Source organism: Pygoscelis adeliae, unplaced genomic scaffold (genome assembly GCF_000699105.1).
Source record: "Pygoscelis adeliae isolate BGI_AS28 unplaced genomic scaffold, ASM69910v1 Scaffold521, whole genome shotgun sequence".
Taxonomy (NCBI): domain Eukaryota; kingdom Metazoa; phylum Chordata; class Aves; order Sphenisciformes; family Spheniscidae; genus Pygoscelis; species Pygoscelis adeliae.
In genome coordinates, this window is record NW_008824067.1 from 565,436 (window position 1) to 580,407 (window position 14,972).

At 44.1% G+C, this 14,972-nt stretch overlaps 1 protein-coding gene across 3 annotated transcripts in view; it reads left to right on the top strand.

Annotated features, from left to right (window-relative positions):
• Positions 1–14,715, top strand: part of SLC20A2 (solute carrier family 20 (phosphate transporter), member 2) — a 39,551-nt gene extending 24,836 nt beyond the window's left edge. For 2 of the 3 annotated variants that reach the window (XM_009334138.1, XM_009334137.1), the window contains 3 exons: positions 6,312–6,497; positions 7,222–7,306; positions 13,018–14,715. In XM_009334138.1, coding sequence (XP_009332413.1) covers positions 6,312–6,497; positions 7,222–7,306; positions 13,018–13,182 — 436 coding nt within the window. In that variant the 3' untranslated portion in view covers positions 13,183–14,715. The remainder of the gene's footprint in view (positions 1–6,311; positions 6,498–7,221; positions 7,307–13,017) is intronic. The other variant, XM_009334139.1, reaches the window with a different exon arrangement.
• The last annotated feature ends 257 nt before the right edge of the window (positions 14,716–14,972 follow it).

The following is a 14,972-nucleotide window of genomic DNA, read 5'->3' on the forward strand; positions in this document are numbered from 1 at the left end:
AGGAGAAACCCCGGGGATGACAGAAGGAGCCACATGCCCTGGCTTGTGTGAGCAGGCATCTACCCTGGGCTCGTGGATTCCAGCCATGGAGGAAGGTGGTTTGTTATCGTGATGGCAGCAGGAGCTGTGATGCTCCAGCTGAACAGGGTGACCACAAACCATGCCACCTGCCTGTGTCTGTGCGTGCCAAGGTGCAGGTGGTACCGAGGTTTAGCTGGTACGTGCTGTAGGGAGGAGAAAACTGCTTGCAGATGCTTCACGGTTGTGCGGGGGATCTCAGTTTTGCTGAGTTCCTGCTGCATAAATTGTTTGAATGTGGCTGCTCTAATTAAGTTTCACATGGAGGACTTCAGGACTACCCTTGCATATTCATACTTAGATATAATAGGAAAAAGGGGTCATTCATGTTAAAATATGCAGGTAATGCCATATAGATGTATGGCACAAGCTTGACAAAGAATGGCTCTCTTATTATCCAAATGATATAGGCTACATTATTGAAGATAGAATTTAAAACTTACTTCAGAGCTATAGTAAAAATGTTTATTATTTTTTATATATTTCTACACATTCTTTCAGTGACTTTAGGGAAACTGAACTGCTGCCAGATAGGGAATTTGTTGTTAAGCAAAGCAATGCAAGTGAAACTAGGAAATACCTGCTTGCCCAAAATACAGGGAGAAGAAACTTCTCCTTTTACCTCGCTACAGAATTCACTGGAGTTTTAGGTCAGAGCACACAAACAGCAGTGGGACTCACTTTTTCCCCTCTTCCTTAAGTAAATGCAATGGGATTAAAGGAAGGAAGGGCCAGAACATTGCCAGTGTCTCACTGCACACAGAGAGCTTAGTGGGATTCAGTCTCCTGGCTAAATAAGGAGTCTAAAGGAGCTATAATAAGACTGAATTACAAAATGAATATTTCTTATTTCCTCCCTGAGAGCTGCAGTCAAGACCACTTAGAATATTTAGGAAGCTAATCTGTCCATTACGATTACTGAGAGCAGCCTGAAATCTGATTTCTTCCCTTTTTAACAGCAGTCTGTCCTGAAAGTGCAGCCTGTGTCCCAAGTAGATATGAATCTTCACTTGTGTCCTTAATTGTGCAGGTACGTGGCATCTTTGTTGTGCCACACAGGCAAGCCAGAGAAAAGCAGCAAGAAACAGGGGGCTCCAGTGGGCGTGGGAATCCCTCCCCATCCTGCTGTGAGCAGGGCCTGCGACCGGGCTTGCCGGGGGAAGGCTGACGCTGGTGGGCAAGGGGGAGGATGGACCCAACCCTCCAGGGTCCAGGGAGTTGGGGTTTCAGGGCCAGCATTTACAGTACGCAGCAATGAGCTGCAGGAAGAAATACGTAGCTTTCCTGACTCATTAACACACCCAAAGCTTGCACTTCACAGGGCACAGCTGTGACACACTTCTATTGCACTATGGTATACATACTATTTCAAAACTGTCTGATTATGGGAACTAGGATAAAACTGTCTCAATAATCTGAGATCTCTGGAGATTAGGACATATTTTTTTTCCTGTTGGTACATACAGGCGTATCTTCCTTGCACCCTTACTCAACTGGGTGATGTCTCCAGGCGTAACTGCAGCATATTCAGAAATATCATCCCACTTATTTTCCCAGTGGAATGTTCGTTTCTGAAATCCTGGTTTGGGAAATAGTCAAATGACTGGGGATTTTGTAATTATATTTGTAATATTGGAAGCTAATATACATTTCTCAGACGGTTATTTTGCTCATCATTCAGTTTTAATCAGTCATAATGTATGATTCAAGCTTATTTCAGTCAACTCAACTTTTAGCCACTCAAAAGTTGCTAAAACACAATCTGCTTTTCCAGGTAGCAGAGAATCAAAGCATGGTGATCAAGTAGTCTGTAGATCATGGATTATAACACAAACCTTATTCAGAGTGTAGCATTCAAATACAATTAGATTTTCTTTTTGAGCAACTCACTACTCCCCTCAAAAAAGAAGTAGCGGGGTAATAGCAATGTTGCTAGTTCATAAAATATTATGACAAGTTTGATGGGATTTGGCGACAGAGCTGATGGCATCCTTCCATTACTGAAAAAAACCCTTAATTTTTACTTAAAAAAAAAAAAAAAAAGGTTGTAGTCCTTGTTCTTCCAGAGAAGGGCCTGGACTTGTGATCCAAAGGTACCTAAAAATCTCTGCTCATGTGTGTGCGTCCATGGGAAACCGTAATTTCTAAGCCCGTCTCATAATAGCTGAATCTGGGGGTGTTTTTTGTCGGTAATATTGTCTGTCTCACGGGGGAGTGGAGAAGCCAACTCTATTTATAGTTCAGATTCACTGTCAAATGCTATCTTTCACAACAGCTTTATAAATGGTGCAGGACAGATTCTCAACTGGCACAAGTGAGCAGAAAAAGAGAAGTTGTGCCAACTCACATTAGTCGAGAGAGCTAGCGAAATCATCGTGAGGGTCAGACAGCACTTCAGAAACACTCAGCAACACTTCGCTGAACCACCGTGATACACGTCTGCAAGTATGAGCATTACTGTAGATGGTATTTAATCCTGTATTGTGCTGCCAGGGAAGGCAAAGAGCCCCTGTGCCCTGCGAGTAATTGGGGCTGGTAGAGCCCGGCAGAGATGGTGAAAAATACTGGACATGGAGAATACACTTCACGACAGGTAGACTCAGGAGATAGGTTTCTTATGCCGTAACGTTTTATAAATTCATCCTAAAATTAACTCGTAATGGCCATCCTCTTGTGCTCAGTGGCAAAAACGCATATTAGGTGTACAAAACTAAAGTAATACCATGACAGGAGTGGCTTGTCTGGGCTTTTAAACTCAATAGCTAAATAATGTGGTATCATCCTCAAAAGCACTTCAGTTACATAGGAACCTAATGGCAGTTGTACATATGGATAGATGTGGTAGGGGTTCAGAGCCCCTGGGTGACCATCTCAGGCTTTTTTGTTCTCCCTCTAAACTACCACGAATAAGACTTGGAACTCCAGCACAAAGGAGAGTTAGTTAAGGCAAGTAAAAGAGCTGCGTGGGAGAGTAAGAGAAAAATCACTTCTTGAAAATAGACTTGTGAAATGTGTCTTAGCCAAATGCATGGAAGATTTGAGGTCTGCTTTCCTGCTAGTCATGTCTTGAGTCAAATGAGATAGAACCAGTGGGGAGATATTGTGACAACCACATCCCAGTCTAGCCAGTGTCCTCGTGGTTCATCTGCTTAGTCACTCAGCTGTAGGAGACATCTGTTAACCACAAAAGGTCTCAAAGCAAAGTCTCTTATCTAACAATGCCTTTTTTTTGTGTGTGTTATTTCTCTCTTACTCTCCTGTTGGGACTGATTGTCTTCTATCGATGAACTCCTCCTAGTCCCAAGGATGGTTGATTGCACATGCTCGTGGTAATGATTTGAAGCTGATATATGCAGTACCAAGATCCTAAACTTTGCAGTTTGTGAGTCAGACGCATTCATTGTGAGCTTTTGGCAGTTTTGTGGTGGGACAGGCCTAACGGCTTCTTCTAGAGCTGTTCTCCATTGGCATAGGAAGCGTTGATACCACAAGCCCCTGGGACTGGACCTACTGAACAAATCCAGAAGCCGAAGGAGCCCTCTGAAGAGCCGTGACGGTGGTAGATCGGGGCCACCAGCTGTGCACCAACTGCTGGTTTGCTGGCTGTAAGTAGCCACTTGCAGGTCTTCAGGCTGGGAGATGCCGTTGTCCCTAGGAGCTGAACATTTAAGTCACATTGAACATGATTTACAGGGAGAGGAGAAATGTGTTCTCTGGAATAGATAACCAGTAGTGCAGATACCCAAAAATGAAAATGCAGTTAATTACCTTTTTGCCTTTCCGTGCATATATAGATCCAGTGCTCCTCTGCTTTCTTTTCCTACAGGGAAGGTATCAGAAGTGCTGCCTCTGTGGGCATCAGTGTCATCTCTTCTGATCTGTTGGGCAGCATCAGCCACTCGGATCCTCTGAGGCTCAGCACAAGTCAGGAGAGTTTTGCCTTGCCTTCCGTTGCCACAAATAAGAAAATAACCTTTTCTTTGAGGATTAAGCTTAGTTGATTCACAGAGGCATAGCATTTGCAAATAATTAAAACTGGATTTTGGTACAAAAGAGCATAGTTTGCTGCTGTAGTTTTTGAAGCCTTTTCTGTCTTCCCATTTACATTAGGACTGACAAATATCCAACCATAATCTCTTCAGAACAGTCAGGAATCAGTGCCTGGGCTCGCTCCAAATGTACCTGTTGTCTTCAACAGGGAGGTCGTCCCCGTGTCATATAGCACTATAAGAAGGGATGATCAGTCTTCCCTTTTATTCATCTGATCAATGTTTTAGTTGCCTTTATCCATCCTTCTGCATCCATCAGTTGAAGGTACAGTGAACTACCTTTCTCTTTCTATGCACAATAAGGCATTTAAATGTGCAAGTAATTTAATCCACACCTGAAAACACTGGCAAAGAAGTTGCAGATCGACTTAAAAATATTAGAAACGCTTCGATCAAGAATCTCTTCTTCCTTGAAGATAAAATAATTCTTGCATTTAGGCAACTAAGGACTTTTCAGATACCGTCCTTTCACTCATGCAGAAACTCAACAAATCAAATGCATGATCAGGCACAGTATCAGACCAGAATTTTAAAGTACTTTTGCTAGTGGAAATCACTCTTTATTTAAAGTGTATTTAATTCTTCGTCGTACTGCCCAGTGTCTTCAAACCCACCGGATTTTATTATCTGTGTTAGCTCACTAATTTATTTCCAGCATCCTTCTCAAAATCCGTAAGAATTATTCATTCCTTTTTATATCAAAGAGCATTTTCAAGTATTTTCATTTGCCTCACAGCTTGAATGTTGTTGTGTGTGTTTACAAGGGAAAATTCCTTCCTAGTTACTTTGCTCCAGGACCGCTTCTCAGGGTTCAGAGCTTGATTTCTCAAGGACCGGAAGAAAGAAGGAGGGTCTCGTGTTGCTTAGATGCGCCGAGCTTTGCAGTGCTGAGGACCCTCGTCTCTTGGCAATTAGCACTCAGCCCCTAGCACCTCATATCTGGTAAAGATGGGATTCAAGTAAATTATTAACTGTCGGTTACAGTGGCTTGGTTTGCACAACATTTGACGTTAAAACTGGCCCTTACTCCATCTGTGTGCTTTGGAGCGAGACCAGGAACTAAATTTAGCTGGTCCTGGCTGCAGGGCGAGCATAGCTGTCGGTCCTGCCTGCAGCGCTCGCCGCGACCTGCTCTCCTTATCGGTTTACAAAGAGGGGAGCTTCCTGTTGGTTTTCAGACTTTTTGAATGACATTGGACAGGTTTGCTCTGCTCTTCTCCTGATTATTTAGACATAAGTGTAGCGCTGCCTCACTTCTGCTTTTTCGGTTGTGGATAAATGCTGCTCAGCAGGGCAAGCAGCTACTGAGTTTAGCAAAAGAGCTGCAAAAAAAAAGGGATGTCAAAGTTGTTATCTGCTTTTTAGTATGTAAGCCTCTAAAATAACTGGTTACCAGCTTTCAAGTTTTTCTTCTAACTCTCACGTCTAGAAACTTGATGTTTTTTTAGAATAAACAAAGTCAGAAATCTCACTCCAGGCACTGGAGACTCCAGCCACCAATATTGGGTGACCTGCATTAGGAGCGGGGACTTCAGTGTTGCTGACTTTCAGTGTTTTTCTAGATAGCAACAGCAGGGTAGCAAAAAGGGCTTACGCCAGCTCTCTGTCACCAAGGAGTCCTCTCTGATCCAGTCCAACTAGCTCTACAACGCGTTTGAAGAGGACTAAGTCACCTTCCTGGCTGCATTCTGATCATATCTCCAAACGTTAGAGGTTGTCAGACTAGATTATATTTGTATCTTCTTGTCTGCGATGGTAATTTTGTTCATTAATTTCCCTCTTTGAGAAAAAGAGATAGTTTAATGCTTGAATTATAAAGATGCAAAGCTCTCGAATTGGTAAATTTTGAGATTGTTTCAGTGCAGTACTGAAAACACTGGTTTTGTCCCAGAACAGACATAATGAGGTATTACCGACTCTGTCACTTCAGGAAACAATTTGTAAAAGAGAAATTCCTTTCAGCATTTGCTATAGTTATCAGTGATGAAGTGACAACTGAAAAAGCAACGTGATAAGAGTCTCCTGCTGCAGCCTTTCCAAGCAAGAAAGGGTGTTGCCTGTAGGGTCAAGTCAGAGCGGTGTTTGCATGCACGATGAAGAAAAATCACACAGAAAATAAGAGACTTCCTTCAAGGCAATTATCTGCATTTTTGTAACTCGGGCAATGTTTTTCTGTTTCTCCAGCAATGCAATTGGTCCCCTCGTTGCACTCTGGCTTATCTACGAGCAAGGTGGTGTAATGCAAGAAGCGTCAACTCCCATCTGGCTGCTGTTTTATGGAGGTGTTGGGATCTGTGTGGGTCTCTGGGTCTGGGGTAGAAGAGTTATCCAGACCATGGGTAAAGACCTCACTCCAATCACACCATCAAGGTAGGTGCACTGCTGTCATTACGGTTGTGTGAACTTTGTGTGTGAACCAATCTGAGAAATTGCGGCTCCAGTATTTTGTTTGTAATGCCGTTTGCTGGATTTGCTGTGCTTTGATTTTAATGATAACCTGGCTTTGACTTCTCTGTCTTTCTAAAAAATTAAAGAAAAAAACGAGGAAAAGGAGAGAAAGAAAGAATGAGAAAAAGAAAGAGAAAGAAAGAGAGAAAGGAAAAGAAGATAACCCTGTAAACTAATACTGAATGCGTTTGAGGTGTAGAGGTCTACGTGAACAGAGTCTTCTGCTGATGACCTAATTAACGTGGCAGAAGGTGCATTTAGAAAATGGCAAGATTACAGCGGCTTTCCCAGTGCGCTTCAGACTATTAAAACCATATGTATTTATTACAGTAATTTTCATCCTTAAGGCATACTCGACCTCTGCTGGTGCTTAACCGAATTACTAATTAGGCATGATTCACCGCAGCGTAGAGTAGTAAAAGTCCCTGATGCAATGAGCCGTGCAGCCAGGTTACTGCAGATGACTAGCCTGTGCCGTTCCCATTATTCAGCCCTTCCTTGTTCTCTTAACTTATTCCTATGACAAAAATCAGTCGGAGATAAAACAGTCGAAAGAAGAAATGGGTAAGACTTTGGCACGCTGCATGGTATCAGTCCGAGCTGGTACAGAGAGTGATTGTGAAGTGTTTTCTTATGCTTCCCGCAGTGGATTCACTATTGAGTTGGCTTCGGCGTTCACAGTTGTGGTAGCTTCCAATGTTGGACTTCCTGTCAGTACTACACACTGCAAGGTATGCCTTTGCCCAGCGACTGCAGTCAAGGCAGTCTGGACTATTCATCTTAAAATTGTGCCGCTCGAGCCAGCGGATAATGGCATGGCGAGGGGAAAACAGCTGCTCACGGAGGACGGTTAGGCAGAGGTGCGTCAGCGCATCTCGGTCGTGCCAGCAACACTGGAAAATAATCAGGCTTCCAAAAAATGCATTGGAGTTGTCACAGTAAAATCGCTGCAGTCGGGCACAGCGTGAACTCCATAGCTGTGGTTAAAGAAAATCAGCACTTACAAAAACGTGACCTCAATTTTAAAGCAAACGATTACCAGGAAGAACCTGGTTTCCTCCGACGGTGCCATTTGAACCTGGTCGGGTAGCGTTTCTCCCTTGTTCAGGGGCTGCGCACCATTCATCATTTATACTTCACTTTCTTGATAAGTGCATGGCATGGGATTTCCTGCATATAACTCTTTTACTACAGGTTTTCCATCTGTCTTTTTTTTTTTTTTTTATTTCTTCACAGTGGATTTTGCATTGAAGTAATGTGTGCGCTAACGGTACTTGTAGCCTCAAATGTGGGTATTCCAATAAGCTCCACCCATTGCAAGGTATTGGAGTTTGCAGTGATCGCATCAGTAAATCACATCACTAGGATAAACCATAACAAAATACGAGAGATACCGATTGTTGCAGATTGCCTTCACTATGCGATGCACCGTGCAGACAGCGATCGCAAAATAATTAGGACCGCTTTTAAAGCCGGTACGGCTAAGCAAAGTCAGCGTTATAAGTAATTGCACAAAAGTCTGGAACATCTTTCACCCTTACGTGATTGTATTGAACTAATTTAGACATATTAAAATAATGTAGACTTGTAGTTTGTGTGATCCCAGTTACATGTATTTTAGAGCCACCTGTATAAAAAACACTGCTACATCATTAAGCTAATATTTTAATGTCTCTCTTCTTTTAAACCAACTTGTCCTCACTTTTGTGCATTATAATACAGAATCTGGCCCTTGTAATTAGTTCTTTGAACAAGGTTGTTGGCTTTTTTTTTTTTTTTAAAAAAGACCAGTTTGAAGTATAGATATAGGCTGGGTAATGAGCAGAATTTAATTGTGTCATATGACATGCTGTGTGAGAAGACATTTATATTGCTTGTAGGCAACAGGGAGCATGTGGACATTTACACTGCTGGAAGAACATAGCGGGAATTTTCAATTTTGTTCCCCAGGAAATTCCTGAGTCAAACATCCTGTCTTTCTTTCCTTTGCTTCTCCATGGACTCCCAAGCACTTGGACATGCAGAGCTGTCTGTATCCCTCACCCTCTGGCAGGGCATGGGGAAGCCCCTCCGAAATCAGAGACCCCAGAGCAGCAAAGCCCCTCTGCTTCGGGACATACCACCAAGCCCTACAAGAGCCAGATCTTGTAGGATTCGCTACTGCACCCTGGGGACCTTGGAGCCCTTCCAGCTCTGGCTGGGGCTGGGGCAGGCAGGTTTTCAGGGCTAACTTCTCCACGACGTGGCAGGCAGGCTGGCAAGAAGCCGGGCATCCCTGCCTGTGACATTGACCTGGTTTCCAGTGAAAGAGTCAATGAAATCCACACATCCTGCAAAACGCCCCAAGTTGGTTCAATCAGCCTTTTTGTAGTGAAAACCATTTCTTCAGAAAGCCTTCCTCTATTGCAAAATAATTTCTTTCTTCTGCTGTAGAGTTCTTTGAGAAGCAGCCAAGACTGAGCTGCTCTGAAACGCTGTTCAGATTTCCTGGCGTTGGCTGAACTCTGGTTCCTCTGAATCAAGAAGGGAGGGGAAAAATAATAACACATGATCCACTTCTAAAAATGCTAGCCTGAAACCACCTCCCTTTAAGCTGACTGGTACATCAAATGCGTGATGAAGAATTTGCCAGGGAGAATAATACAGCTTTGATTATCCTGAAGTTGCATGCCTGAAGTGCTTTTAGCCAACCATTGTAAAAGAGAAAATACACTTTGGTGCAGACAAATAGACTGAATTTAAAAAGAAAATGTCTCAGAAGCCATAAGCTAATGAGAGGGCGGCATTAGGAGGTATTCATTGATTCAACGCAGTTAAAAGGTTGGTCTTTTCTAACTGCAGAGCAAAATAATTCTTTTTTAAAAATATTTCCATAAAAGCAGTTAATGTGGTTAGTCTGTGTCTGCTCCCTGTAGTTTGCTGTATCTCATTAGATGGATCATTCTTAATGGGAAGATCCACTTTGCAATAGGATTAGACTGTTCCAGGATGTCACGTTATTATAACTGTGTTTTTCAGCAAAATGAGATCCTGAGTTGGAGGATCCTAAGTGATCAACACAAGATAAAGCAAACACTTGCAACAGACGTATTCCTTGTTTTCTTCAAGGGCCTGGTGGAGGAATAAAAGAACTATTATATAGCATTTACTCCATGGGAAAATGCCTCTCTGAAAGTGCTGTCAGCCACTGAGACAGAAATGCCTTCTAGAAAATGAGCAGAAAAATTATTTCGCCCTAGAAATCAAAAAGAAAATGGGTTCAAGGTGAACCTGGTCCTAAGCCTCTAGCATGAGGGAGTGGGAATTACTCTTTTCCCCAACATTTGCTCCACAGCAAAATAGCGTTTGCTGAAGTGGGAGCCCTACCGAAGGAGTGTCAGTCAACTGAACGTGCAGCAACTAGATAAATCGATGGCAAAGAAGGAGCAACATGAAACACCTTACATGGAGGGAGACCTTTTTGAGGTAAAACAATAGACTATAATGAAAAATGGAGACCAAGTATGAAGGAAAGCTCTGAGCAGCAGTTTTCACGTCTTGGAGCAGATGTGGTGGCAAACTGGAGATTGGTAGCAGGAAGAAAAGCATTAGCTTCTGATAAAAACTCGTCAAGCCCTCTCAGATCAGGAGTTGCATTCGGTCCTAAATCAGTGGCTTTGGTCTACATCAGGTAGCCACCACCCAATATGCCTGTCCTAAATCTACAGCCCAGCAGCTTTTCCACACTCGGTGCCTGCTGAGAGCCTGAACTGCACCCTTGTCCTTGCCATGAGTCAAAGGGGAGGGGAAAGTCCCTCTGAAAGCCTCCAAGTCAAGAGGGCCTGAGGTAAAGACCTAACCTTTTGAGCCTCTAAAGGAATTTGTGAGTCTGAACACAGTAGCCACTGTGTTCTGCTGCTCTGCCTGCACCCATTCAACCTCCCTTGGGGTTTAGCACTGAGCAGCTGGTGTGGTATGAATGCATACCTTGCCTTTCTGCTGCCCAGGTAGGCAAATGATAATATTGAATGTTACACATAGTGCCTGTTATTTATTCTAAGGTATAAGATGTAGAAATAAACAGGCATTTCTCAGCTGTAACATTGAATATGTTCACATATGGATAAAATTAAGAGTGCAGGAGTTAAATGCTTTTTCTGTGCAAAAGCGACTTTGCTGAGGTCATACTGTCAGCTCCATTTTGCTATTATGATTTTGGGGTTTTGAAAAATATTCTCTGTGTTGCTATGATGGAATTATTATGTTCTGTGTGTTATTATGATATGCCATTGCAGAGGAACAAGAGAGCCAAAAGCATTCCTGTAATGCTTTAAGCAGAGCATACTGAAGGCAAACTGCACTGGTTTCAAACCGATCTCAAAGTAGATATCATCTGAAATTCTGCAGACGGTGTAGTGTCCCTACACCCAATGTGTAGTGTCTCCTAACCTCTAGTCCATCAAAATCACTATTAATAAACTAAACTTCAATAATGTTTAAAACAGATTACCAATGCCATCATTGCTGATACCTTTTAAATTTCAGGAAGGACTCAGAGATTATCGTACGTAGACTGCAGGCTCGCTCAATAAGCAATGCTTCTTGTTGCAAGCATGACAGATGGATGCTAAAGACGTGCAAAATGTAAAGCAGGGCCTAACAGCTGAGCTGCTGAAAAACCAAATGCTAATGCTGTTTCCTCAGGTTAACGCGTATCTATAGTCAGAAGTGTGGAGTTCCTCTTAACTGGGCACCTCATAAATACAGAATAGCGTATTGTCCACTCAAGGGGTATTCAGATTAAATATTATCTAACAGAGTTCCTTATTGGATCAAGCTTTAGACCGAGGCCTTTTGAGTCCTAGAATATTGAGTTTAGTTTTCCCTTGTTCTGTCACAGGCGCTTCTGAGAGTCTTATTTCCCTAGAGTTACAGGGTCTTCCATGAATAACTCTTTCCTCCAAAAAGAAATGTTAAGCAGCAGTTAGAAGTTAAATAGGTGTTAACAAAAGATGCGGATTCAATATTCCCATCCTACCTCTCCCTGCTTCCCTGTCCTCCCAGCATTTAGCATTTTCCTGGCTCCACACATGGGGAGCAGCCCATCTTCTAATCTATAGGCAGGGACTGATACTCCCATTAAGAAAACAAGCAGGGAAGAGGAGGCAGGGATGGCATTTCAGGGAGCACAAGCCCAGCTGTGTCTTGGAGTTTCCTTTCCTTCAAAACAGGATATTCCTTCCACATTTCTTGCTGCTTTACCGTCTGCTTTGAATAGACTTGCACTGATTTACATGTTTTTGTTAAGGGCACGGAGGGCCACTTCCAGGGCAGAAAGAAAACACAGCGTTTCTGAAGTTTTTGCATCATTTTTCACCAGAAATGTTTTTGTCAGTCCTGTTCTTTCTTAAAAGATAATATGCTGGGTTTATACCTGAGCTTATTAACTGAAAATACATTTGAAGGAAGAAAAGGTTGTAGCTTTGCCCATATCGTGGTGTGTTTTGTCTTCAAAAACACCGACCTACCCAGCTGCCCTGGTAGCAGTGCCTTCGAAGGGTATTTTGGTGGTTTATCCATTCCCAAACCTGAAGCCAGACCTCTTGCTGTCCGTGCGGTTTGCATGCCCCATAGCGTCAGGCTGATGTCTTTCTCTGCAGGGAGGATTTTAGCTCTGGCTGCTTGGCTTGGCTGGCTGGTCTTCCTCGGAGGGCTCGGACTGCTGAGTTTGATGTAGGGCAGCTGTACTGGGTCTAACCTTGTACTGTCTGTCTGCCCCCTGCCAAGTTACCATTGCTGTTACAGGGTGGGCTCAGCTGCTTACATTGCCATTGCTGTCCTGTTTATAGCCCACAGTATTGAAATATATAGGTGCTGTTTGGAGTCAGCTCCATATGCCGGGCTATAAGCTGCAGAGGATCAGCAGCTGCTGGGTGAACAGGCAGGACATCCCAAACCAGCAAGAGGACAGGAAGGTGCGACGGGAACCATACTAGCTATCCCAACCTGCCCCATGCCACACTCTCCAGCAAAGCCTTGAAAACAACTATCCCGGTGTTTTCATGATTTAGACTGCAGTCTGGCCAGACTCAGTGGACGCTTGCCCTCTCCCCTACAGACTGAGTCAGGTGCTGGACGGGTGGAAGGCTGCCTCGATTGCACTCATGGCTGATCCGGCAGCTAGCAGGGCAGAGCAAAACCCACAAGCATTTTTATTCTCCTTTGGCTGACCCCGAGACCCATGAGAAACAGACCACTGAAAAATAAAGGTTAAAGCACCCTGAAATTGTTGCCCTCCTGCCACCCCACCAGAACAGCGCCATCATCATCATCAGGGGCTCCCTTATCTCAGAGCATCGCTTGGTATCAGCTGACTGGCATTGGTGTGGCCGTGGGCATGTTACGGGCACTCGGACCTATCCCTCACATCTTGTCTCCCTCTCTCTTCCCTGCGCTCCCCGAGGTTGGCTCTGTGGTGGCCGTTGGCTGGATCCGCTCCAAGAAAGCGGTTGACTGGCGCCTTTTCCGCAACATCTTCCTGGCGTGGTTTGTGACTGTGCCGGTGGCCGGCTTGTTCAGTGCCGGGGTGATGGCGCTGCTGATGTACGGGATCCTGCCTTACGTCTGAAGAGCCTCCTCCGCTGGGAAAAGGGGAAATGGCCAAGCTACTACCGAGAGGAGAAGCGTTCCCGTGAAAGAACCAGTCGGAGAAGATCCATCTTCCATATCTAACTTCTTATCTACTGTACATAACAATGTGTCATATTGGTGACATGGTGATGTGGTGCCATTTCTTATATATTAAAGAAGTATATATGCATATAGTAGGTAACAATACCTAAGTTATATTATCAGTGGGGTGAAAATAATTGCCTAGAATTTAATATTTAGTAAAATTTGTACATAGTGTATCATTTTGGTGGCAATTTTTTAATCTTTTGAAGAAGAGTATGGATTAGGAAATGTTTCTTGTCCATTTGATATAAGAAGAAGCGAGGTACAGGACTGCATAACACATGAATTTTTTTAAAGCTATTAAGATACTGGAACAAAATAAAATGTGCAGAAGTGCTTTTCATAAAATAACTTTGTTCATATTATATTGATCTTTGTGTATGATAGCGTGATGGTTATGGCTGTGTAAATACTTACAAACAGTAACTTTGAAATGGTGCATTTCCCTTATATATTTTGGATAAGAAAGTTTAGGAAGTACCAAAGAAGCAGGGGAATAGCTTGCCAATATTATGTTGTTGTCTACACGTGTGGGCATGTGTTGTGTTTCCCCACCTCTAATTCAACGTTGCTTTCACCAAGCTCTCGCCAGCGAGGCTGAGATAGTACTGTTCATGTCTTAATGTAACTTTAAAAAAAAAAAAAGCACACAAAAAAGTTAGTTCTTGTTACTTAGTAGGCAGACCACGGTTCTCCACATTAGCTGATAGTAGACCGACTTCATTTTGTGGGTTGAAGTATCTCACTGCTCGCCTTCTACCTTTCCCCTTCAAGCCTCAGCTCCCGGTTGCCCTGCTATCAATTCCAGTGGGAGAACGCACCGTCAGTCTCCCCGTTGTCTGTCCATCCAGCCACAACCACACACTCTCAGGTACAGGAGCAGGACTGTGGGGTGCACGGCACCCCCATGTACAGAAGCAAAGGGCAGCAGCAGGTAGGAAACGGGCTTAGCCCTGGTTTTGTGGTTGAAGGTATGGGCGCCCACAAGAGTGCTGACCCACGCAGGGGCTGGTGTGAGGAGCATGGCGAGGGTGCGAGCAGATGCTGGGGCCCCCCCGGGGCGAGTTGCATCCCACGCCACAGCCCACCAGCCTCCCATCGTGCTGCTGATCACAAGGAGGGGACGGGAACCTCGCCCTGCGCGGATGGAGGTTGCGTGGTAACCAGCATTTGGGATGAGATTTTTTCACGACAGCTCGGGGGGAAATGGCTAGCTACATCCCCTGCACAGCTTTGGAAAGCACATTTGGGTGAAGGTTACTGTTTCGTGGGTGAGAGGCAAAGGGCAAGGGGTGCCCGGAGGAGGTTGGGAATCTATTACTGTTTAAATGCTGCTAAAATTTTGATAAAACGTTCTGGGTACTCCATTGTGACTTTTCCATTGGTCATTCATACTAAATTTATAATAAAAAGATAAACAGCCCCTATCACTGCCTCTTGGGTTCTTTGAGCGTTCCTCAGCTGTGCTAGCCGTAATGGGAAGGCTTCATGGGCAGCTGAAACCTACTCCTTGGCATCCGCTGCCTTTTGTTCTTTGTCTGCCAGGGTCTGCGGGGATGAAACCACAGCTGGGGAAAGTGTGGGGAGGGCAACACGAAGGCACAGGGCCCTTAGTTTGTTTGCAGTAGAAAGACGTGGGTTGCTTTGCTCCTAGCCCAAACTTGGGCACCTGGGTGTCCCTGG